The 26,822-nt window shown below is 40.8% G+C and overlaps 1 protein-coding gene across 1 annotated transcript in view; it reads left to right on the top strand.

Annotated features, from left to right (window-relative positions):
• Nucleotides 1-26,822, top strand: part of LOC122808802 (alpha-2-macroglobulin-like) — a 476,844-nt gene that overhangs the window by 56,310 nt on the left and 393,712 nt on the right. The window contains exons 2-3 of the mRNA XM_044079853.1: nucleotides 7,745-7,970; nucleotides 23,657-23,783. Coding sequence (XP_043935788.1) covers nucleotides 7,745-7,970; nucleotides 23,657-23,783 — 353 coding nt within the window. The remainder of the gene's footprint in view (nucleotides 1-7,744; nucleotides 7,971-23,656; nucleotides 23,784-26,822) is intronic.

The following is a 26,822-nucleotide window of genomic DNA, read 5'->3' as shown; positions in this document are numbered from 1 at the left end:
CATGATAAGGTGGGCTATATAGAAGGTCTTTCTAACCACTTTGGCAACGTGATTATCAAAGGAGAGATTACTATCTACGTTGGTCCCCAAATCTCTAATTACTTCTTCTGTACTTAATGGATTACCACCTATGTGGTAATTTGTGGGCACCTTGTTTTTCCCAAAGGGGATGACTATGCACTTTTTAGCATTTAGCTTGAGGCATTGGCTCTGGCACCAAGCATCCGTCTCTGTGAGACCCTTTTGGAGGATGCTTGTGTCAGCTGGAGATTCGATTATGGCCCCCAGTTTGCAGTCATCTGCGAACTTTGTCAACCATAATCCCCCCGTGTTAGCCTGAACCTCAGAGAAGTATATACCGAACAAGATAACTCCATAGTCAGGCACACTGATGTCCCGCTCACCAGACTGAACAAGGAGAGGGTCACAGTAAGCTGCCTGTCGGGAGCTAGAATCCGCCACATAACACAAGCACTCAGGTCACTCAACAGCAAGTACAAATATGACTCAGTCATTGTACATGCAGGTGTGAACGACCTGAGACGTACCTCCCTGGACTACATGAAAAGAGACATAGAGGAGCTCTCTGATTATGTAGCCCAGGCTGGTATGACCCTGACCCTGAGCAGCATCTTACCCTCACCAAGAATGATGCCACAGTACAAAGACAAAATGATCAGTTTTAACAATTGGCTTAATTACTGGTGTCATTCTAAGGGGATCCAGTGTCTGTCTGCTTGGGATGACATGCTTGACAAGCCACGCTGCTTAAAGGGATGGTTTGCACCTGTCACCCCTGGGCTTCGGATATTGGCCAAGGCTCTTGCCACCCCATAGTGCCTTTTTAGGCAAGGCTCAAATGACAAACCTACCTCCCTAGAAAACACAAGTGGAAAAAAACTAAGGGTAATGCTGCTCAATGCCAGAAGTCTAAACCTCAAGATGCACGCCCTCGAAGCCCTCCTCAGTATGGAGAACATCGATGTCTGTGCAGTGACTGAAACCTGGTTCAAGGCTCCTGAGAGCACCCCAGCACTATCAGGTTTTACCTCATATCATGCTTTCCGGCCCCAAAACTTGGACAGAACCACAAAAGGAGGAGGAGTATCCATTTTCATCAAAGATACCCACACCTCCAGGTTAGTGGCAACGCACGAAGCATCGGAGACTATCCAGGTGCAACTAACCATAGGCAAAACTGCCTTACAGTTTGTAGCATGCTACAGACCACCCTCTCAAACTCAGGAACCCCACACAGCCTTCCTGAAGACACTGGAGAGTATGAATGTCTCTCCAAATACCATCATTTTGGGAGACTTCAACTACCCAAACATAGACTGGGAACATTACTCAAGCCCCAACACTCTAGCCCAAAGGTTCTTAGAATTCATAAACTCAAATGCAATGGAACAACTAGTCACCATTCCCACAAGAGGAGACAATATACTAGACCTGATCATCACAAACATGGGGACAAAATGCTCCACACCAGAAGTACATCCCTCTTTGGTAAGATCAGACCATAAATTAATCTCACTGGAAATCCACATCCCGCCCCCCCCCCCTGCACAAAAGACCACAGTGAAGAACTTTTCAAAAGCAAACTTCACACTTCTTAAGACTGAAGTGGTATCTTTCAAGGCCCCTGGGCCAGTGGAAACCACAACCCACACTGCTGAATCCTTTGCAAATGCCTTCTATGGGCACCTTCAAGAATGCATGGATCATGCAATCCCAAATAAAATCAAGACCCATTCCCCCAAAGGCAGGCGGCCGGTCTGGTGGACCCCAGCCATAAACAAACTTTACAACAGAAGGAGGAAGCTACTACATGACAGAGCAAAATCCCTAAAATTTAAGGCATCTCTGATCAGTACTAGCAAAAAACTACGATCACTCATAAAATCATCCAAGGCCAACTTTGAGAGAAAAATCACAAATGACACAAAAGACAATCACAAGGCCTTCTTTAGCTATGTTAGAAACCTGGGTGGAAACTCCTAGATATGCTCAGAGTTAGTCCAAAATGACACAAAATACACTGAACCCACTGACATTGCCAACATTCTGGCAGACAGGTTCAGTGCAAATTTCTCCTCCCCCTCCCCCCCCAAAGGAGAAATAACTATCCCAGCAGAGTGTAGCCTCCCTAACATCTCAGATGCCCAGGTGAGAGCCGCCCTCTCTAAAGCTAAAAACACAGCATCAATGGGACCGGATGGTGTCCCGGGCTGTGTGCTACATGAACTCCAAGAGGAACTAAACCCACACATAAGGCTGCTGTTTAATCTTAGCCTTACCACAGGATTCGTACCCAAAGAGTGGCGTACGGCAACAGTGGTTCCACTTCACAAAGGCGGTGCTTCTACGGACCCTGGAAATTACCGCCCCATAAGCCTGACGAGCCTGGTCTGCAAAGCTATGGAGAGGATCATTATGGAACTCATAAACAAAGACATTGGGGACCTACAGACATTGGATCCTACCCAATTTGGCTTTGTCAAGGGCAGATCCTGCCTTCTGAACTTGGTCAACTTTTTGAAACAGTCACTAAGGCCATTGATGAGGGTAAGGCAGTTCACACAGCCTACCTTGACCTTGCAAAAGCCTTTGACACAATACCCCACTCGGGCATCATAGACAAACTCACCAGCTTAAATGTAAACGCATATGTCACAAGATGGGTTGCAAACTGGCTCAAGGACAGAACCCACAGGGTCAGAGTTGCTGGAGCTATGTCAGACTCTAAGCCAGTCACAAGCGGTGTCCCACAGGGCTCAGTCCTGGGACCCCTCTTGTTCGGCATTTATTTTTCGAGGTACAGGCAAACATAGAAGGATTGTGGCTGACAAAGTTCGCAGATGACTGCAAACTGGGCCATAATTGATACTCCAGCGGACACAAACATCCTTCAGAGAGGCCTCATAGAAATGGATAATTGGTGCCAGAGCCATGGCCTTAAGCTAAACGCCAAAAATGTATAGTCATACCCTTTGGGAAAAACAAGGTACCGACAAATTACCACATAGGCGGTAATCCATTAAGTACGGAAGAGGTAATCAGGGACCTAGGGACCCAGGTTGACAGTAACCTCTCATTTGACACTCACATAGCCAAAGTGGTTAGGAAGACCTTCTATATTGCCCACCTTATCATGAAGGGTTTCACATCTAGATCAAGAGAGGTCATTGTGCCCTGTACTCTTCTCTTATCAGGCCAATGATTGAGTACAATGCCCCATTTGGGATGTATCTCACCCGACACCTGCAGCAGTTGGAAAGACCCCAAAAGTTCCTCACCAAGAGGATAAAGGGTCTTAAACATATGTCATATGCTGCCCGACTGAAAAACTCCAGCTCTATTCAGTCGCATACCGCCTACTCAGAGGTGATCTGTGCCTGACGTACAAGGCCATGTCCAATCCTGAATTAATGGACATGCTCCACCTCAGAAAATCCAAATCCATCAGAGCCACGAGAACAAGTGACTTAAACCTCAACATAGAAATAAATAGAACGTGCTGGAGGGACAGATTCATAACCCAGAGGCTCCCTACACTCTGGAACAGAATCCCAGTCCATGTTAGGCAGAGCCCCTCACTGACTCTATTCAAGAGAAATCTCGACGAGTGGATGGGAGATCGTAGGTTTACCCCGGGGGTCATCTCTTTGTCACTACTAGACAGAGGCATAGTAAACTAAACCCTAAAAGGGCGTAGTATTCTCATCCTAAGGGGTGGTGTAGGCCACATACACTCTGGCTAGGCTTATAAATGCCCTAGGGCAGATAGCCTAGTACGAACCTATGAACCTATGAACCTAAGAGAGGTCCCAGAACTGAGCCCTGTGGGACGCCACTTGTAACTGGTTTGGATTTGGACATGGCACCTGCGATTCTGACCATGTGGGTTCTATCTCTGAGCCAGTTTGCAACCCATCTTGTGATATAGGGGTTGATATTTAAGCTGGTAAGATTATTTATGATGCCCAAGTGGGGTATTGTGTCGAAGGCTTTTGCGAGGTCCAGGTAGGCTGTGTGGACTACCTTGCCCTCATCTATGGCTTTGGTAACTGTTTCAAAGAAATCAACTAGTTTAAGAGGCAAGATCTGCCCTTAACAAAGCCGAATTGGGTAGGGTCCAGTGTCTGGAGGCTCCCAATGTCTTTGTTTATGAGTTCCATGATAATACGCTCCATAGCTTTACAGACCAGACTAGTCAGGCTTATGGGGCGATAGTTTCTGGGGTCCGTTGTGGCACCACCTTTGTGGAGTGGGACCACTGTAGCTGTACGCCATTCTTTGGGTACATATCCTGTAGTAAGGCTAAGTTTGAACAGTGACTTAATGTGAGGGTTCAGTTCTTCTTGGAGCTCATGTAAGACACAGCCTGGGACACCATCTGGTCCCATAGATGCTGTGTTTTTTGCTTTGGAGAGGGCAGCTTTCACCTGTGCATCTGTGATGTCAGGGAGGTTACATTCAGTTCGGATAGGCATTTGCTCCTTTGGGGGGGAAGGAGGGGAGAAGTTTGCACTGAATCTGTCTGCCAGGATGTTGGTTATGTCTGTAGGTTCGGTATATTTTGTACCATTATGCAACAATTCAGAGCATATCTGGGAGTTTTCGCCCATGTTCCTGACATAACTAAAGAAGGCCTTGTGATTATCTTTAGTGTCTAGGGCAATTTTTCTTTCGAAACTGGCCTTTGATGATTTTATGAGAGAATGAAGTTTCTTGCTAATACTGATCAGAGATGCCTTCCCTTTTTGGGATTTTGCTCTGTCATGTAGTAGCTTCCTCCTTCTGTTGTATAGCTTATTTATGACCGGGGTCCACCAGACCAGTCTCCTGTTTTTGGAGGAGTGAGTCTTGGTTTTATTTGGGATAGCACGATCCATGCATTCCTGCAGGTGCTCATAGAATGCATTTGTAAAGGATTATGCGGATTGGGCTGTATTATCCTCTGACCCAGGGGCTTTGTAGGATTCCATCTCAGACTTTAGAAGTGCAAAGTTGGCTTTTGAGAAATTCTTTACAGTGATTTCCTTGGCTGGGGGTGGGGAAGGGATATGGATGTCCAGGGAAATTTATTTATGGTCTGATCTTACCAATGAGGGGTTTACCTCTGGTGTGGAACATAGAGTCCCCATGTTGGTGATGACCAGGTCCAATATGTTGTTCCCTCTTGTGGGAGTGGTGACCAGTTGTTCCATTGTGTTAGAGTTTTTAAATTCAAGGAACCGTTGGGCGAGGGTGTTTAGGCTTGAGTAGTTTTCCCAGTCAATGTTTGGGTAGTTGAAGTCACCCAATAACATAGTGTTGGGAGAGACTTTCATATTCTCCAGTGTTCTCAGGAATGCCAAGTGGGGTTCCTGTAACAGGGAGGGTGTTCTGTAGCAGGCTACAAACTGAAAGGCAGTTTTGCCCGCTGTTAGTTGCACATGGATGGTTTCCGATGCTTCGTGCAGTGCCACCAACCTGGAGGTGTAGGTATCTTTGATGAATATAGATACTCCCCCTCCTTTTGTGCTTCGGTCCGAGTTTTGGGGCCGAAACGCATGGTATGAGTTATAACCTGGCAGTGCTGGGGTGCTCTCAGGAGCCTTGAACCAGGTTTCTGTTACTGCACAGACATCGATTATCTCCATGCTGAGGAGAGCCTTGAGTGCGTGCATCTTGAGGTTTAGACTTCTGGCATTGAGTAGCATTACCTTTAGTTTTTTTATCCTTGGGTTGTCTATGGAGGTGGGTTTGTCCTTTGAGCCTTGCCTAAAAAAGGCACTATGGGGGTGGCAAGAGCCTTGGCCAGTATATGAAAGCCTAAGGGTGACAAGTGCAAGCCATCCCTAGCGAAGCAACGTGGCTTGTCGAGCATGTCATCCCAGGCTGACAGACACTGGATCCCCTTTGAATGACACCAATACTTTAGCCAATTGTTGAAACTGATCATTTTGTCTTTATACTGTGGCATCATTCTTGGTAAGGGCAATATGCTACTCAAGGTCAGGGTCATACCAGCCTGGGCTACATGGTCAGAGAGCTCCTCTATGTCTCTTTTAGTATGGTCACAGCCTTGCAAATAATAGGCCTGCAATTCCCAGGGTCATTAGAGGATCCACATTTATGGAAGGGCACCACAACTGTCATTCTCCACTTTTCATGGACACTTCCGGTGGAGAGACTCAGGTTGAAGAGTTGCTGGAAGAGTTCTGCTAAGTGAGACTTTACACATCTCAGCAGGCATCAAGGGTGAGATGACTTCTTTGGATCTCGATGATATGCCCTTGGGAATTATTTGAGCCATATAGAAATATTTCCTTAATATGATGGAAACATAATGAATGAATGAGAGAGACTTGTTTATATAAGTACCCAGGTCTCTTATGGCCATATCTGTCTGAAGTGGAGTCCCACTTTGAACATACGAGGTGGAAGCAGGTTTTTTTGCGAAAAACAATTCTGCTGCACTTTTTTTGCATTAAAGTTGGGAACATTTTCAGTACACCAGATGCATGCATATTCCAGTTCTTGTCAGAACAGTTTATTATTAGTGGATGAGCAAATAACAAAACCTAACAGTGATCAGCAAATGTAATTAATCACACTTCTGGGATATTGTCTTAGATGTCTGCAAAATGTGATAAAGTAGGCAAATGCTTACAGTCACAATAGAAGGTTAGATATGCCACAGAAGATGAATGAATTGCATTCATTTCTGTTAATGCAAGCCTGTCCTTGTAGACCAGAAAGGTACCTTGAGATCACACATGTGCAGTCAGTTGCTCTGTTCACAGCCCTTCAGTGTGGTGAAGGTTTTATGAAGGATTCTGTTGATCCTGTGGTGACTAAGGGAATATGCTCTGCTTCCAAATCATGATGCAAAGCATGAGACTCATTCAGGTTTTGACACACAGATGACTGTGACACCTCCTTATCACCAATGTGCTGCTTAAAGACTCTTGTGGCCTGAGTATAGAGTGCAGTAGTCAAGTTGTACATCAGAGTCACCGGTAATCAGTCATTCTTTTATCCTTGAGTGTTTTTGTACCCTTAACACATATTGTAATTGTCACTTATGGTGGGTTTTCCAACCTACTTGTATTGGTGTAGTACTCCCCCCGCCCTGCCGGTTTGCCAGAGTCATGTAGCTGGAATACCCCTGACTTGTCTTCATCTTCATGACCATCGCAGCCATACATGCCACATACCAATATGTAGAAATGCATCAGTCAAACAACCCGATGATATTTTTACTTTGGTGAAATGACTTTTTTCTACTGTAAGCAATTCCTATATTTCAGTTCACAATCATTTAGTGCTTGGTAGATTTCTATCAGCTTGTCCTTGAACTGTGCACTTCAAGTATGTATCTTACTTAGCTTGTAAATTGTAATGCAATTCGTCTGCATTGACATGAGATGCCTTGCTGTAGTGTGTTACTAAACAGTAGACTGCTCAACTATCACCTTCTCTCTTCCTTGTCTAGTAAGTAGGAACTTGATTTTTTAAATTAAAACATATCTATATTTGTTATCACTACAGCACATTCAGTGAGGCTGTTGTCATGCATGTCAGTGTCAAAACATATTACAATAACAACTGAAGTCTGAATAACATGATGTTTTGAATAGTCATTGTTCTTCACTGCATAGGAAATGATAAGTCTTTGCTAAGATTATTTATTATTTGCAGCACATGCAAATCTTCCTGACTTTATTTTATAGTGTGTCTGTTTCTCTGACAGTTCATCAGGAACAGCTGAGTATCCCATTACTGCACCCGACACTATCACTGAGTGGAAAGCTGAAATGTTTTGTACAGCTGATGTGGGTTTTGGATTGGCACCCACAATTTCTCTGAAAACGTTCAAACCATTCTTCCTGGAGCCTACGCTACCATATTCTGTAATTCGTGGAGAGGCATTTTCTCTGAAGGTCACCGTTTTCAATTATCAATCACAACCTGTTATGGTATGGTTGCAATCCTAAAATATTTCAATAATTTTTAAAACAATTTTATTGCATGTGAAGATATGTTTATGCAAGTTTATTCAAAACTTTTATACTGTACCTACAAAAAGCAAGAGCCTTACATAAAATGTGAATCTACTGCATTATTAACTTTTTGTAATTTGTTTCAAACTGAACAAATGTCTTTAATATTGTTATGGTTTTAAAACTATCCATAGAATGAACAAAAATGGAAGCATATTTAGAAGTGAAATAGGTACTGAAGAGTGCAAACCTGCCTTCTTTTTTATTGTTTGGCATCTCTGCAGAGTAGGTGTTACACTGTTTAGTAGAGCAAAACAAAGGAAATAGATTGTGAGATATTGTAATTTACATAATTTTGTAGAGATAAGATAAGATTTTTGTAAATGTTTACCTCAATATTCTACCTTAATATTATTGGTTTTGTTAGTTTGTTAGAATGCCGCGGTGGTAAGAATGCCACGGTGGTACTGCGGTAGCGTTGTTACCTCACATCAAGAGGTTCTCCCATTCGATTCTTGGCGTGGCTTGGGAGTGCCTTCTGTGTGGTGTCTGCATGTCCTCCCCGTGGTTGGGTAGCGTTCGAAAGATATGCGTGCGTAAATGGATGTTCCTTTGTTGAAGGTTGGGCGTCGAGCTGGCACCTTGACGTTTCGTAAAAATCTACTGCCAGTCATTAGTGGACCGGAGTTCTGCTGTGGTGACCCCTTACCTGGAAAAAGCCGAAAGACAAACAAACATTATTGGTTTTGTTAGTTAAAGTTTGAGAATATGGCAAGTTTATACCGTTTGCTTTTCCTTTCAAGCGTCTTTTTCATTCATGTTTTGATACTATTTTTATAATTTTTCACTGTCATATTGGAGGGGGATCCTGTTTCTGCTGGAAGCAGGCAAAATATAAAACTATTCCTAAAAGATGTGCCAATCCGTGCCTGAATGGCCCCCCCATGCACATGTGAGTACACACACACACACACACACACACACACACACACACACACACACACACACACACACACACACACACACACACACACACACACAGACACACACACACACACACACACACACACACACACACACACACACACAGACACACAGTGTTTAACCTATCAGAATGTCTTCTAAGATGTATGAGAAAATCTGATCTCCTAGGTAAAACTCTTATTGACAAAAAGATAGCATGCAGTTATCACAAAGAAGGCACCCCAGCTGGGAACAGAACCAGGAAATCAAGTGCTGTGAGACAACAATGCCAAAAGCTGTACTACTGTGCTTGTTCTTTTTAAGTGTCTTATCATTCTCAGATAAAAAATATACAGTCAGCTTAGATAACAGCTGAAAATGGTGTGCATGCTGGCCTATTAATCTATTTTAATGTTTTTATGTAGAATATATAATGAACATTTCTTGATATAAATAGATGTTCTCAAGACAAGTACTCACCTAAATTCTTTATGCTGGCACTATTCTGCATCTTTATTTGAACTGAAAGATGCATACGTGATAGATTTAACATCCCATGACTATTTTAGCGTAAACTAGTTTAGAAAGGAAATATTTGTCTCTGTCTCTGTCTTTCAGTGCCATATCTGATGCAGTTCTACTCATGTCCTGATTACTAAAATAAAAAAATAAATAAAAACAATTGCAAACCCTTCAGCTGTAGAGTGTGACCAGAAGAACTAAGAGATTTAAAAAAACACCAACTGTACTCGCAAGAAAAATTTAATTTTGAGCAGTTTCATTTGTACACTTTAACAGAACTTTATCAGAAAACCTCAGACCATATTCAGACTCAATTTAAATGCATTGGCAGGTCATGTAAGCACAATTACGTAACAATGTGAAAACTAATATTGTAAAATATATTATAAATACTACAAGTCACCCAAGGCATTTCATTGCTGGTTGTTGTTGTGTCTTTTGGGTTTTCCCTCTTAGGGGTCGCCACAGCTGAACTCCGGTCCGCTAATGATTGGCAGTAGATTTTTACGTGCCGAGTTGCCAGCCCTGATGAACAACCTTCAACGAAGGTCGCCCATTCACACATGTCTACACCAGAAGACGGTCTAGCTGAGAATTGAACAGAACAACGTCTTACTGTGAGGCGACAACGCTACCGCAGCACCACCACATTTCATTGCTGGTAAAGAGTATAAAAAAACATTTAATGTTGTGCAAAAATGGTAAAAAAAAGGGTTGTGGATGGAGGGATGGATTTAAGCCTGGAAATGTGCATGCATTTTGTAATAACTGCCATTTCTATTCCTTTACCTCTAACATATTGTTGATGAAATGCAAAACACTGAAAATTGATTTGTTAATGCTATTGCATATCAAAATGGATTTGGCTAAAGCATTTTTGAGTTTCTGTTTTTTATATCTGTTGCACACTCCTTTATATGTTCACAAAGCCTTCTTTTACATTTGCCAGTATAAAAATTGGAACACATTGTATAATGTACACTCTCCCTTTAATCTGGCAGTTAAATCATTTAATATACACCCTTTTTTGTTGTGCAGTATGAAAATGAATGTACCCAAATTAATGTATTTACATCACTTATAATGTGCGCAAGGATATAAACCTTAAGAACTTTTGTAACATTATAATTCCTGTCATTATACTTACATAAACTCTTAAGACTTTTTTTTTTTTTTTTTTTTGTAAATGAAACATCGTCCGGTTCCTGCTGTTTTATTAAGTTTAGTATTTTCCAGTACTATTTTACAATTTTTCTTTAATCACACTTTTAAATTGTATTACTGTCTAAACTTATAGGAACGGAAAAATTAATGAGATTTTTGTTTACCTTATTAGTTCCACTAATAGATGTTAAATTTATTTATATATTTATGTATTTAACATTTGTTGACCATGAAAGTCCAACTAGGACAGAACCTATTTTCATCTGAGACTTGGGGAGAAAAGCTCCAGGCACATGTCTTTGAAATGTGAGAGAAAACCAGAGTACCCGGAGGAAGCCCACACAAACACAGGGAGGACATGCAGACTATGCACATAAGGCACTCTATCTGCTCTTACAAATCCCATAGTCTTCTTCTTCCAGCATTTCCCGGTTAGGGGTTGCCACAGCGGATCACCTGTCCACTCATGATTGGCAGTGGAGTTTTACGGTGTCGAGTTGCCAGGCCGGCACCCAACCTTCTACAGAAGGCACACACACATGCACTCATACCTAAGGCCAATTTAGAGTGTCCGATCCACCTACAGCATGTCTTTGGGAGGAAACCCACGCAATTACAGGGAGGACATGCAGACTCCGCACAGAAGACACCCTAGCCGAGAATTGAAATGGAGAACCTCTTGCTGTGAGGCGACAATGCTAACCGCTGCACCACGTGGCTGCTCTTACAAATCCCATAGTCAATAATTGTGCATTACCCCTAATGAGAATAACTGATGTCATACCATAGATAAGTTGAGGGGACTCATGCATCGGATAAAGCACATAGAAGATTTCTCTGTTCATTAGTAGTAGAGTGGGGTAGTCCTGGGGTAAATGTTATCATTCCCATCCATGCATCCAGGTTGTACTTGAATATGGACAGGGATGAACTTTACTTTATGTGAATGGGTTGTTTGTTCCAGAGCAACAGCATCCTCTGCAAGATTCACCATTCCTTCCAAACTGTTCTGTTGATGTTGCAGAAGAGGTTTAGATCCCTAGACCAAGTATTTCTGATGCCATTTGACTCACCGATGTGCAGTAAATCCATCAAAATTGGGTCAGGGGGACACCTTGCATGCCAGACACAGGTTACCTCTTAACAGTCTGTAAGATACCAAATACAGTGACAGGGCTTTGAATCAGTTCAAGGAGAACATGTTGTTTAGGCCTTGCATCCTTTTAGTAACATATCTCTGTGGGTATTCCAGTTCTTGCATGTGTTTGGACTGACGCATGCCAAAGAAGGCATTATGTTCAATGACTGGCTTAATGAGGGCTGAGTAAAGGGAATATGACATTCCTAGGTCTAGACACAATCAGTTTGTTTGTAAGCTGTGCAATACAGAAGGACTTTGATACAAAAATGGACACATGTTTCTCTAAAGTTAGGTCATTGCCTATATAAGTTCTCAAATCCCAAACAAGTGGGTTAACTCTTAGGTGCATATTATTAATGTGAAAGTTCCCTGGGATAGATGACTTCCCACAGGATACAGAGTGCATTTTTTGGCACCAGTTATTTATTTGGGACAAAACTTCTTGCAAGATGGCTAAGTAATTTGGGGATTCAATGAGTGTTCCTAGGTTGCAGTCATCTGTAAACTTCGTCATTCAGAGCCCTTTGGTATTGGTTTTGACTTCAGAAATGTAGATACCAAACATGAGAGGTCCCAACAGAAAACCCTGGGTGACTCCACTGGTGAATGGTCTCTTTGTGGAGGTAACTTCCTGTTTTGATTTCCTGCATACTATGAGCCAGTTGGCAATAGAACAGGTCACATCGGGAGCTATTGTCAGTTGTGTCAAAAGCTTTTGTCAGATCAAGGTATACAGAGTGCACCCTTTTGCGTTCATCCATTGCTCTGGTGACCTTTTCAAAAATAATTCACCAGGTTGACTAAGTATGACCTACCCTTGATAAATCCGAACTGAAGCAGGTCCAGTAAACAACACACACTGTAGAACTGCAAAACAGTAGAACTGCAAAACAAATACAACAATCCAGTCCAGGATAAGAAAAAGAGTTTAATACATTCTAGCGTCTCGGCATCCACTGCCTTCAATGGAATATTGTGAGGTAGGTCCAGTGTTTGGAGTTTCCTTATGCCCTTATTGATGAGTTCCATGATAAGTCTTTCCATGGCTTTGCATGTGATGCTGGTCAGCACACCTCTCAACTGTCCAGATTGTCACAGAATATCCAAATTTTTGCCTTGCATTTTAGTCTGTTTCTCATAAAATTTGTCTTTTTTGGCAAATCACTGAGGATTGCAGTCACTAAATAATAGAAGGCATTGAATTTCAGACTTCTTATCCTTCAGAAAATACATGCTAACACAAAATCTGTAATTCGAACAACTTTCTAAATGTATAAGAGCAATATTTAAAATCTGTCCCTATTTTTGGCCCTTTGTCCCACCGTGATTTTAGCTTTGTCCAGATTTCTTCTGCTAAGGGATTGAGAGACATGCTGGTCAGACTTATGGGTCTGTAATTCCCTGGGTCTGTGGAAGGTCCCCCTCCCTTATGTAGGGGAATGACTCTAGCTTTTCTCTATTCACGTGATACAAAACTTGCGTGGAGGCTGAGACTGAAGTGCATTGTTAGGGGTGTGGCTAAATTGTGTTTCATCCTGCTTAAGATGCATCCAGGGATATTGTCATGACCCATTGATGCAGTGCATTTTGCTTTTGATAGCATTTCTAGGATTTGGTGTTGTGTGAAAGCTAGAGGTGAGCCAGTTTCTGAAATATCTTGAGGGACTGATTGAGGGGAAAGAAGGGTGAAGATAGAGCTAACTAGTAGGTTTGCTTATATCTTCAGCTTTAGTGTAGGCAACATTATTCACAATCAGCTCATCACATTGTTGCATTTTTTTTTGACATTACAAACATAAGTAAAAAATGCCTTGTGATTGCCTATGGCTTGGGTAGCTATTTTACCATCAAACATGGCTTTGGTGAATTGTATTAAGCTCCGGACTTGTTTGTTTATTTCAGTGACAAGGGCTGTAATACTTTTGGAATTTTTCTTCTTACTTTTGGTAAAAGTTCTTATCCTTTTATTATAAAGCTTATTGATATTATGGTTCCACCATGTGGGTTTGTTTCTGTGGTTTGGCTTGCTCTTCTTCCAATGGGATACAGTTCCATCTGTACAGCTGTTTATATGCTGGCATCGTGTGGTGGTATACATTTCTGCATATTCAGTGAAGTTAACTGGGTTTTATTACATTTCACATATTTTACATGGACAGAATCAAATCTTTCAGGGAAGAGTCACAGTTATTTCTTTCTTTCTCTAGTAAAAACTTGAATGCAAGCTTTCTAAATATACATTATTTTACTGGTTGACTGACTGTGTTAAATTTTTTAAAGAGACATATATTAAAACTTTATCCTCTCAGAAAATTAAAAACTCAGCTAAGGCAGTTATAGAAATGAAACACTCAGCTAAGTTAGTGGTCACCTCTCAGACCTCTGTCTGAAGTGCAGTCTATGATGCCTGCAAGACATTTGTAAGCTGGATGTGATTCTTAGACAAGTTTTCATTTCAGGCCATGATAATCAGAGTTATGTAGCTAGGAGGATAATCACCCTGGAGGAGAAGGTTGGGACTGTCCCTGATGTTGATAAGGATGGACCTCCTCAGAGCAAATATAAAACTTACGTACTTATTATAATGATACAGCTGGATGTGCAGCACCATCCTGGTCAACATACCCATCAACTTTTCCCCATCCCTCTTTATGACGTGCTTTACAGGCAGTTATTGTTGCTTCATGATTCACATTTCCAAAGCAGAACTGAGATCTGGAGAGGAAGGTATACTCACAGAGCATTATGGATAAAATGAGAAGGTTTTGCAGTATGGGAAAGTTTAACTTTGCAAAATGCCTAATGCCTAAAAGCTATTGAAAATAATGGACCTGCCTATCCAAACTCAGGGCAGTATTCACAGTCCTGCCCTCTGGAAGTCTGTAGCAGTAATCCATAAAGAGCAGTGCTCTATCCTAATGCAAATAAGATCATTCAGGTTGACTACAGAAATACGGAAGTATTTTAGTAAACATGCCTCCCTAACAAAATTGTAATATGTTTAAGTCATAAGCGTTAGGGGAGAGCTATTACTAGGGTAAGGGGTATTACATATTTGTGTATTACTACACTTCATACAGATAAACATAAAAGGGCCTTATTTGCATACAAAATGGGTAAAAGAACCCTGAATGTATACAAGTAAGCACCAATTTACCTGGGGAATAGGTAAGTTAGGTGGGAAATTAATTAGCTGACTAGAAGGGGCAAAATCAATATTTACTACCATACATGCTAAAAGGAAATACAATTATTGATTGCACTTCAAGAAGTGTTTGTTTTATTGTATTTTAGTAGTTATTTTTACATGGTTAAACTACTGAAAGGATTGTTGGGTAAATATTATTCAGTTTGTTGTCACTGAAGTGCTTGTGCATACTTGGAAAAACTGCTGAAGGGATTGCTAGGGTGATGATTCATTGTGGTGCCATTTGAGTGCTTGTGCACACATAGACAAACTCCTGAATGGATTGATGGGAGAAATTATTTATTTTGGAACCAGTGAAGCACTTAAGCATGCATAGACAAACTACTGAAAGGATTGTTGGGGGGAAAAATTCCTTTTGATGTCAGTAAAGTGCATGTGCATATATGGGCAAACTGTTGAAGGGATCATTGGAGGAATAATTCATTTTGGTAACATATGAATGCTTGTGCATATATAGACAAACCAATGAAGGAATTTTGGAGGGAAATGACTAATTTTAGTGTCATTGTAGTGTTTGTGTATATGTGATCAAACTACTAAAGGGATTGTTGTGGAAATGACTCATTTTGCTGTCAGTAGCACTTGTGCATACTTGGAAAAACTGCTGAAAGGATTGTTGGGGAAATTATTAATTTTGGTGCCATTTGAGTACTAGTGCATACATGGACAAAGAGTTGAATGAATCTACGGGGGAAGTTAATTTTGGTGTCAGGGAAGTACCTGCACATACATGGTTACATTATTGAAGGGATCATCATAGCAAAGGATTCATTTTGGTATCAGTGAACTGCTTGAGTATACACAGACAAACTGCTGTAGGGATTATCAGGGGAAATTATTAATTTTTGGTGTCAGTGAAGTGCTTGTGCATACATAGATAAACTACTGAAGAGATTGCTGGGATAAATTATTCATTTTGGTGTCAGTGAAGTGCTTTTATATACATGGACAAACTACTGAAGGGATCTCAGGGTACACTGGTGCTATTACATGCTTGTGCATACATGGTCAGACTACTGAAGAGATTGCTGAGGACATTGGTGTTATTAAGTACTTGTGCATACATAGTCAAACTACTGAAGTGGTGGGGAAAATAATTTATTTTTTGTCATTTTTGTGCTTGTGCACACATTGCCGATCTACTGAAGGGATTGCTGGGGGCATTGGTGTTATTATGTGCTTGTGCATACATGGTCAGACTGCTGAAATGATCACTTAGGACATTGGTGTTATTAAGTGCTTGTGCATACATGGTCAGACTACTGAAATGATTGCTGGAGATGTAGGCATTATTAGGTGCATGTGTATACATGGTCAGAGTACTGAAAAGGTTGCTGGGGACATTGGTGTTATTAAGTGCTTGTGCATATATAGTCAAACTACTGAAGGGGTTGCTGGGGGACATTGGTGTTATTAGGCACTTGTGCATACATGAGCAAACTACTCAAGTGATTGCTTGGGAAAATAATTTATTTGTTGTCATTTTTGTGTTTCTGCATACATGGTCAAACTACAGAAGGTATCATTGGGGACATTGGTGTTATTAAGTGCTTGGGCATACATGGTCAAACTACTGAAAGAATTGCTGTTGACAGTGTTATTAAGTGCTTGTGCAAACACGGTCAAACTACTGAAGAGGTCACTTGGAACATTAGTGTTATTAATGCTTCTGCATAGATGGTTAATCTACTGAAGGGAGTGCTGGGGAAATTGCTGTTGTTAAATGCTTGTGTATACATGTTCAAGCTACTTCAATGAAAGCTGGGGAAAATAAATAGTTTTTTATTATTTTAGTGATTGTGCATACATGGTCAAACTGCTGAAGGGATTGCTGGGGACATTGGTGTTATTAAATACTTGTGCATAAATTGTGATAATACTGAAATGATTGCTTAGGACATAGGTGTTATTAACTGTTTGTGCATATGTTATCAAACTACTGAAGTAATTGCGTCATTTTAGTGCTTGTGCATGCACGGTCAAATTACTGAAAGGATCGCTGGGTACATTTGTGTTATTGAGTGCTTATGTGTATATGGCCTGATTAATGAAGGATCACTGGGCATACTGGTGTTATTAAGTGCATACATGGTCAGACTACTGAAGTGATTTTTGGGGACATTGTTATTAGGTGGTTGTGCATACATGGTCAAACTACTGAAGTGATCGCTGGGGAAATAATTTATTTTGTGTCATTTTAATGCTTATGCATATATGGTCAAGCTACTGAAGGGATTGATGGAGACATTGGTGTTATTAATAGCTTGTGCATACGTGGTCAGACTACTGAAGTGATTGCTGAGGACATTGGTGTTATTAAGTGCTTGCGCATACATGGTCAAACTATTGAAGGGATCACTGGGGCCATTGGTGTTATTAAATGATTGTCTATACATGTTTGAACTATTAAAGGAATCACTGGAGACAAATGATTGTGCAAATATGGTCAAACTACTGAAGTGATCACTCTGGAAAATAATTCATTTGTTGTGCTACCTTTTCAGACCACTGAAGGGATCATTGGGGAAAATAATATATTTGCTGTCATATTACTGCTTGTAGGGCAAACTACAGAAGTGATTACTGGAGGGAAGTTTGAGAATTGCAAAGCAGATATCAGAGAAGAAGCACCTCTTTTAATAATGGATGTATGTCCAGCGTGGATATTGGACTATGAATCGCAAGAACACTTATTCTGTTTTATACAGTTTCTCATTTACATCTCATTATACTTAATTTGCTTACAGGGATTGTGCATTAGTGTAATTGGCCTCTATGAATCGTGCATTAGCTATGCTCACTTGCAAATATCACACATACCCATACCGTATTTGCACAACAACTATGAATACCGACCATAGTGTTCTAGTAGTTTCATAGTTTCATAGTTTCATAGTTTCATAGTTTCATAGTAGTGTACTAGGCTATCTGCCCGGGGGCATTTATAAGCCTAGCCAACAGTGATGTGGCTTTACGCCACCCCATACTATATAGTTGCGCCTCTCTAGTAGTGACACATGTGGGACCCCATTATTTAGTAAACTATACCTCTGTCTAGTAGTGACACTGAGGTGACTCCCGGGGTAAACTTGCGATCTCCCATCCATGCATCGAGATTTTTCTTGAACAGTGCCAATGAAGGGCTCTGTCTCACATGAACTGGGATTTTGTTCCAGAGTATGGGTAACCTCTGTGTTATGAATCTATCCCTCCAGCATGTCCTATTCATATTTGTGCAGAGGTTGAAATCTTTAGCTCGTGTGGTTCTGGTGGATTTGGATTTTTTGAGATGGAGCATGTCCATCAATTCCTGGTTGGACATGGCCCTGTATGTTAGGCACAAATCACCTCTGAGCAGGCGGTATGCTACTGAATAGAGCTGGAGTTTCTTTAATCTAAGTAAGTACATAGCTTTCATCTTATCCCTCTTTTCTATTAAAATTAAACTGTAATCAGCTGTAATTTTACAGTTCTGTAACTTTAAAACTAAAACATACAGATAAGGCACCAATCATGTTATTAGTTCAGTGGACTGGGAAGCTGTTTTGTATACTGTATCAAACTGCCATTCTAAACAGCACAATTGCCCCAACCACTGAAACCAGTGACAAAACCCTGAAGGATTTATCAAGTTATTAGGATGTGCTGAACATCCTTTATAACAGTTATCTGAAGCTGATGTTGGTTCCACCTACGAAACATCATTCTCTCCCTATTTGGTGATAGAGAGGGGTCATTTTTCTGTCTTTCTTCACATTATGATCATTTTCAGTTTGAATACTGATCTTATAATTAATTGCGTTGCTGATGCATTTACCCCAGATGTCTGTCCTCCAAGTAATTGTATGCTGCTTTTGACAAAGCCAGCTTTTTTACCAATGGTGGTGGTATTTTCTTTGTTAGCAATGGCACTTTGATTAGTCACAGAAAGAAGTATTGATTGTGTTTTTCAAGGTCTGTACCAATGATGCCAGTCTGAAAAAAATAAATTTCAGATAACAAGTCATTCACCATGCTACTGAAATGTTATACACTGTTTTTACATGATCAGTCCTCATATTTAGGCAATCTTAGAATCTATTTTATGTAAAAGTAGTAATTTCTATCAGATCATCATCTTCTTCCAGCTGTTCCCATTAGGGGTCACCACAGCAGATCATCTGTTTCCATTTCTTCCTGTCCTCTGCATCTTGCTCTGTCACACCAACCACCTGCATGTCCTCTTTCACTACATCCATAAACCTTATCTTAGGCCTTCCTCTTTTCCTGTTACCTGGTAGCTTCATCCTTAGCATCTTTTTCCCAATATACTCAGCATCCCTCCTCAGCACGTCCCAACCAATGTAATCTTGCCTCTCTTGCTGTGTCTCCAGACCTTCCAACCTGGGCTGACCCTCTAATATACTTATTCCTAATCCTGTCCACCCTCGTCACACCCAGTGCAAATCTTAACATCTTTAACTCTGCCACATCCAACTCTAACTCCTGCCTTTTTGTCAATGCCACTGTCTCCAACCCATATAACATAGCTAGTCTCACTACCCTCTTGTAGACCTTCCCTTTTACTCTTACTGGTACTTGTCTGTCACAAATCACTCCTGACATTCTTCTCCACCCACTCCATCCTGCCTGTACTCTCTTCTTCACCTCTCTTCCACACTCACCATTACTCTTAACTATTGATCCCAAGTATTTAAACTCATCCACCTTCGCCACCTCTACTCCTTGCATCCTCACAATTCCTCTATCCTCCCTCTCATTCACACACATATATTCTGTCTTAGTCCTGCTGACATTCATCCCTCCTCTCTAGGGCATATCTCCATCTCTCCAGGGTCTCCTCCACCTGTTCCCTACTCTCACTACAGATCACAATGTCATCTGCAAACATCATAGTCCACGGGGACTCCTGTCTGATCTCGTCTGTCAACCTGTCCATCACCATTGCAAATAAGAACTGAAAATGTGTTCTTCACACAAGCAATTTTATGGGGCAGTATGACAGCTCAATTCCACAGATGATTATCCCTTCCATGATTAGTATCACAGGGTGATCATAATAACATTTTGCAGGAGGATTAGTATTTTAAAGCCAACACAAGTAACGCTTGACGTCATTTATTCATTCAAACCTCAACCTCATATCTTGGAAAGAAATGTTGTATTTCTTACTTCCATGTCTGAAATATGCTACTCAGCCCTGAAATTGGGTATAATGCATACATATGAGGTAGGCCTCATGTGCATATCCTTTGAAGGAACATTGTGTTTTTAGCCCCATGTTCATATGACACTCAGACTGAATCTGAGTATAAGGCATACATCTGCGGTAGACTGCTTGTTTATAGCATGTTTACAGGACAAACTGGAGCCATGTACAGTGTATTATCACAATAAATATGGATCTGAGTAGCCAGCTGTGCATGTATCTTTACAAGATAACTCAGTGCATGCCACAGTGTGAGTGCATACACTGTTTTCATTTTTAGAGACTAGTTCTATTATGTGTGCAGAGTACGCAGAGTATTGAAGAACTATGGCTGTATACAATGTCACAGTGTGTGACATGACCTAATGAAATACATGTCAGCTTGGTGCATATCATATTCTATGTATAATCATACTATGTGATGCATGCTTCATACCACACACTACGTATTATGCATTGCATGCTGCACAATAAATGCTGAACATTACGTAGTACACTCTACATGCAGAACATTGCTTACTATACACTTACATGCTGCCCACTAATACTACACATAGTACATACTGCACACTACATACTACTTGCAGCACACTACATACTATATACATTGCATGCTGCATACTGCATGCTACACACTACATGCAGCACATTACATACTACACAGACTACATTCAGTGTACAACATACTACACACTCCACAATGATGTACTACTTGCTACATTCTCTACACTACATGCTAATCACTACATACTGTACACTACATACTGCATGCATCACACTACATGGTACACACTATATGCTGCACAGTGCATTCCACACACTACATGCTGCACACTACAAACAGCACACAGCATGTAGCAGATTATATACTACACACTACGTGCAGCACACTACATACAACATTCTACATGATGCATGAAGCACATTACACATTACATGCTATCTACTGCACATCACATGTTGCACACTATATACTATACACTACATGCAGCACACTGCATACTACTTACTGGGGTCACTATCAGCTGATCGAGTTTTCAGAATCTCATACACCTTATGGTTGAGACTATATGATCAAATTTTTGAAAACTTGAAGCTTTTGAATGGAGATTGCGGTACAGCGATGATCAGGAAATTTACACTTTTCCTCACTGTAATGCAATTTCAGAGTTAGTATATATAATTTGTAGGGGTATGGAGGATACAGGGGGGCTTACCCCTCTGCAAAATGTAAAAAAGGTGGATTTGTGTGTGTGTGTGTGTGTGTGTGTGTGTGTGTGTGTGTGTGTGTGTGTGTGTGTGTGTTTATGTTTTGATGTGCAAGTTTTTAGAAACTCGATCATATGATCTCTTTGATATTTTTTTTTTGAGTTTCCAAAAAGCTGATCATCTGACATAGACCCATTTACTGTGTGACATACACTATATACTGCACACTACATCTAACACAGTATGCACTACATAGTACATGCTGCACACTACATAATACATGCCAAACATTACATGCTGCACACTACATACTTCACACTGCATGCAGCACACTGTGTTCTGCAACAGGTTCCTATTGGAACATTGAATATTCAATCGTTCGAATCACTAAAGGTCGACCTTTAATGATTGAATGATTAAATATTCAAATGTTTGTAAAAAAATGATAAAAAAAAGAAAAAGTAAAGGGTGCACCCCCCACACCCCCCACTACTTAAATATACCAACTCAGAGATCGCAATACAGCGTAGGAAAGGGAAACTTTCCCTTTCCTGTGCTTAACTCCGTTAAAGTGCGATCTCAGAGTTTGTATATTTAAGTAAGGGGATGTGGGGGTGCAGGGGGGCTTGCCCCCCTGCTCACAGCAGTTACATTTGCTTGTTTTGTTTTGTTTTTTTATTACGTTTTCGAAGTTTTAGTACTTCGATCATATGGTGTTGGCCATATGGTATTCAAAGTACTGAAACCTTGATAATGTAATATGTAACCTTCTGCAACATATGATTCAGAATTAATTCTTAGTCACATCAGTCCACAGTACATTCATATAAATGGTTTCTAAATCATATTTCCATTATTTAGTTGTAACTATCTCTTATGTCCTAATGCTATTATGCATTCTGGATTGTTTCTCTAAATCCATGATTTTCAGAATCATTACCCTATGTGAAGAAATAATGTAGTTTGATCTCGGTTCGGCACTGAAATCCCAAGACAGATTCTGAAAAACTTTTCATTTAGCCCACAAAATGGGGTTGTAGCAGTGCTTAAGGTGGCAGGCCAGACTGCAGTTCATAAAACTGGGGTTAAGTCAATATAGTTTTTAGTTCACCAGATTAAACTCAGTGATTTTGAAAAAGTATTTGCTCACTTCAGAAAGCACCTTCTATAATATTTTGTCATAGAGCAGGCAGTTATAAAGCTTAGCTTTTTATCCCATGTTGAAAGGCACAACAGTCCCAGTTGCACTTTAATTCACTGTATAGTGTTGAAGCTGTCCTGTGCAGTTGCATCAAATACTGAGATTTCTCATTGTGTTAGTTAATTGTGTAACACAAATCAATACCCTGAGCATCCATCAACTCAGCAGCCTAAGGAATGCCACCAACAACAAGGCTCATTCAGCATGGTGCAGCTTTACTAGGCTGCCCTACGGCTTGGCAGAGTGTGCTGAATATAATTATTAATTATTCATGAAGGCCTTTAAGGAACCATCTTTCCGAATAAGTTGGTGTTGGAACTTGATAACCACCTGCACTTCCAATTTAATTAAATTAATTCCAAGTTGCAACATCTTGGGGGAAAAGGCAGTTTTTTGTTTTTATGAAGATCAGGGTAGTAGGCAAAAGCCAAACTAAGGCATTCGTGTTGGGGGGAGGTGCATGTAGATGCACCATCTCTTGGCCTGAAATGGAGATGGTTTAAGTTTAAGGAACCACCTCTGGCCATGAATAACCTGTTTTGGATATGAGTAGTAGTTTAGGGGGAATCACAAAGCTGCAGTGATCAATCCCAGCTGGTAATGTCCTCACTCAGGATTACAAAAAAAATTCTTAATATGTTTCACCACAATTACTCTTCTTTGATTAGGTTCTTATTATGGCTTGATGAGCAGTCACAGCACTGTGAGCATTTTTTTCGTTTTGTATTTATTTGTTATCTGGTGTAGGACACTGATACAAATGTACCATTTTCAGGTTCATTGTGTGTTTTTGACTAAGCGTGTGTGTGTGAAGCTGAATTGCATAAAGTGAACTAATGACCCTTTTGATAATTTGGCTTGCTCATACTTGACTTGTCTCACACTCTGTGTTTTCAGTGCAACAGGTAGGATTTTCGTGAAAAGAGAAGGAATCAGAACATATCTATGAAATTTTGCTGTTTTAATGAATAGTGTTTGTTGTTTTTGAAACTGACAGCACATATTAGATACATTGTAACACAGCATTTGATGTCTTCCTCTGCAGATCCACATTGAGTTGTTTGAATCTGATGATTTTCTTGCAACACCCTGTGATAAATGTGAATATACAAGCTGTATAGCTGCAGAGCAAGGAAAAACTTTTGTCTGGAATGTTACTCCTAAGTCATTGGGTAATTATTACTTTCCTTTATGCCATTTGCTTATATATGTTTACGTACCACTTAAGGACTTCAAGAGAGATCTCACTGGAGAACAAGTGCAGATTATCAGAACTTTTCATATAGTAATCAAATGACAATTAGTTTTGAGAAATATGCAAAAGCAGCCTCTGTACAAAAACTATTGACGTATGAAAAATGGGAAAAGATCTTATATAAAAGAGTCAGAGCAAGATGGAGTACATAGACAAAGAGGAATACATCTGGGATTAGAATATGGACCAGCAATTCAGCAAAATAAATGAAAAAACAGACTAGCAAGAATATCTCAATAGATTCAAGTGGATTTTTCTATCTGGGCAGAGTTGCAGGTAGCTTACCTAGCACATTGTGTAGTTTATCATTCTAGTGTCACTTGACTCTATGAGTTGAAGAGAAAACACAAAATCCTGTCTCACTTTAGCAGGAGGAAGACAGCAAGCCATATATTTATTTTTCTATGTGCCATACTGGCTAGGTACAGCAGATGTTTCTTCCTGCATTCCTTGAGAGCTGGAGGGATCAAAGATAAAAAAACAAACAAGTAACCAAAAAATTTCTTTACACTAAACTGTTGCATTGAAACATTTTAGCCCTGATGTCTAATGCACAAGCACCATTCATTTCTGAATGCTGGTAGTGGACTACCTCCCGATTGTGTCCCCTCATCTTGTGCCTAGGGCTTCTACCCGCCTTCACCCCATCCTAGCCACTTTTATGAACCTGGATTATCATTTTACAGTTATAATTTTATACTTACTTTACAATTAAACTGAGTCTTAGTTATGACACAAACATGGGTGCATTAAAGTTGTAGTAGGGCCTCAAGATCAGGTAATTTGTATTTAGCCTTCTCAAATCAAGACCAGCAACCTTGATTTGATTTAATTTAATTTAGAATTTCTGTAACTCTGCCTTTATCTGCTATGTCAAGATGTCCAATAGTTGGATTCTGCCTAGAAAAGTGTCACTTTGGGAGTGGCAGGGGCCTTGGTCAGCAAGCAGAAGCATCTTTTCCTGTGAAAGATGGCACAAGGCTTCCTACATTACCTGTAGGCACAGACACATTTCTGATTTTTCAGGATATGAATACCAGCCAGAAATGACATAGTGGTATAACTGATATTGGAGTTACAGCTGGCCAGTGACAGAGATGTGTAATATCATCATCATCATCATCATCATCATCATCAACCCCCTTTTTGATAATTTTCTACATGGGGGTGGGGTTGGGGTGCTGTGCAACTGTCACCGTCTCTCTCAATTCAGTGCCACTCTTCTACTTAAAACACTCGTCTATCACAGGTCTTCTCTCACACAATCCGTCTGCCTCTTTACTAGAAGCCCTTGTTTCCTGCCTTCTTCCTGTCTGTCCCAAATCTTCTTCACTATATTGTCTTCTGCTTTTTTGGACATGTGCCCAAACCACCGTAATTTGTTCTTTTCTACCTTGTTTGCAATTGAAGTAGCTTTGGCTTATGCTCTGACGTATTCATGTCTTCATCTTTCCCACAGTGTGCACCTCACCACTCATCTCAGGCTCTTCATCTCCATGACTTTTAGGTTCATCATCTGCTCTGCCTTTACTGCCTAGGCTTCTTTGCCATACAGTAGTATTGGTTACATCACCCTTTTGTACACCTTACTTTTGAGGGGTTTTTTTTTGGAATTCTTCTGTCATACATTACTCTGTGCCATTTGGCTGAAGCTCCTGTGATTCCAACTTTGACCTCCTCATTCAGACTCCCCTGCTCCTCAATCACCTCCAGCAGATACTTGAAGCTGTTAACCTGCTCCATCACTTTCCTTTCTATTTCAATTCTCAGCTTCTTCTGATTTCCTCCACTTGCTGCCATTATAACCATCCTATCCGCTCACAGTTTCAACCCATGTGCCTTCAGTTTTGCATTCCACTCCTCTGTCCTGTGGTGAAGTTCTTGCTTAGAGTCTGCCTGTAGTGCCAGATTGTCTGCATGTAGCAACTTTGTTGATCTATCCCCTCTAATCTGTTTGCTAATGTTGTCTATCACCCGTATGAACAGCAGTGGGCTTAGAGCTGAACAACTTCTTCTCAGGTGGGCTCTTCTTCTTCTTACATTGTAGACTGTGTCTGGGGCAGTACAGCCTCTGAGGGAACAACTTCTACTTGGGTGGGTTCTTCCTCTTCATTCATTGTAGACTGTGTCTGGGGCAGTACAGCCTCTGAGGGAACAACTTCTACTTGGGTGGGTTCTTCCTCTTCATTCATTGTAGACTGTGTCTGGGGCAGTACAGCCTCTGAGGGAACAACTTCTTCTCAGGTGGGCTCTTCTTCTTCTTACATTGTAGACTGTGTCTGGGGCAGTACAGCCTCTGAGGGAACAACTTCTACTTGGGTGGGTTCTTCCTCTTCATTCATTGTAGACTGTGTCTGGGGCAGTACAGCCTCTGAGGGAACAACTTCTACTTGGGTGGGTTCTTCCTCTTCATTCATTGTAGACTGTGTCTGGGGCAGTACAGCCTCTGAGGGAACAACTTCTTCTCAGGTGGGCTCTTCTTCTTCTTACATTGTAGACTGTGTCTGGGGCAGTACAGCCTCTGAGGGAACAACTTCTACTTGGGTGGGTTCTTCCTCTTCATTCATTGTAGACTGTGTCTGGGGCAGTACAGCTTCTGAGTATGTTTCTTCATTCAGAAGCTGCTGAAAGTACTCCTTCCATCTGCCTTTGATGCCTTGTGAGCTGGTGAGCAGGTTGTTTCTGGCATCCCTTATGAAGGATATCTGAATATCTTCTTTATCTTTCTGTATTTGCCATGCAACTTGATATAGTTTCTTTGTGTCACCTACTGAGTAACTTTCCAGCATCTGGTAGAGTGCCTCTTATGCCTTGTTCTTTGCTATTGCAACTCCTCTCTTAGCCTCTTTGTTAGGCGACCAGTATTTCTTCCTAATCTGGTCCACCTTTTCCATCCCCCACTTTTTCCTGCACACCTTTCTTTTCATGACTTTCTGGACTTCTGCATTGCACCACC

Source organism: Protopterus annectens, chromosome 8.part0 (assembly GCF_019279795.1).
Source record: "Protopterus annectens isolate FY-2018-M chromosome 8.part0, PAN1.0, whole genome shotgun sequence".
Lineage (NCBI taxonomy): Eukaryota > Metazoa > Chordata > Ceratodontiformes > Protopteridae > Protopterus > Protopterus annectens.
The sequence above is the reverse complement of the archived record's forward strand: the minus strand, read 5'-3'. Positions and strand labels throughout refer to the sequence as shown.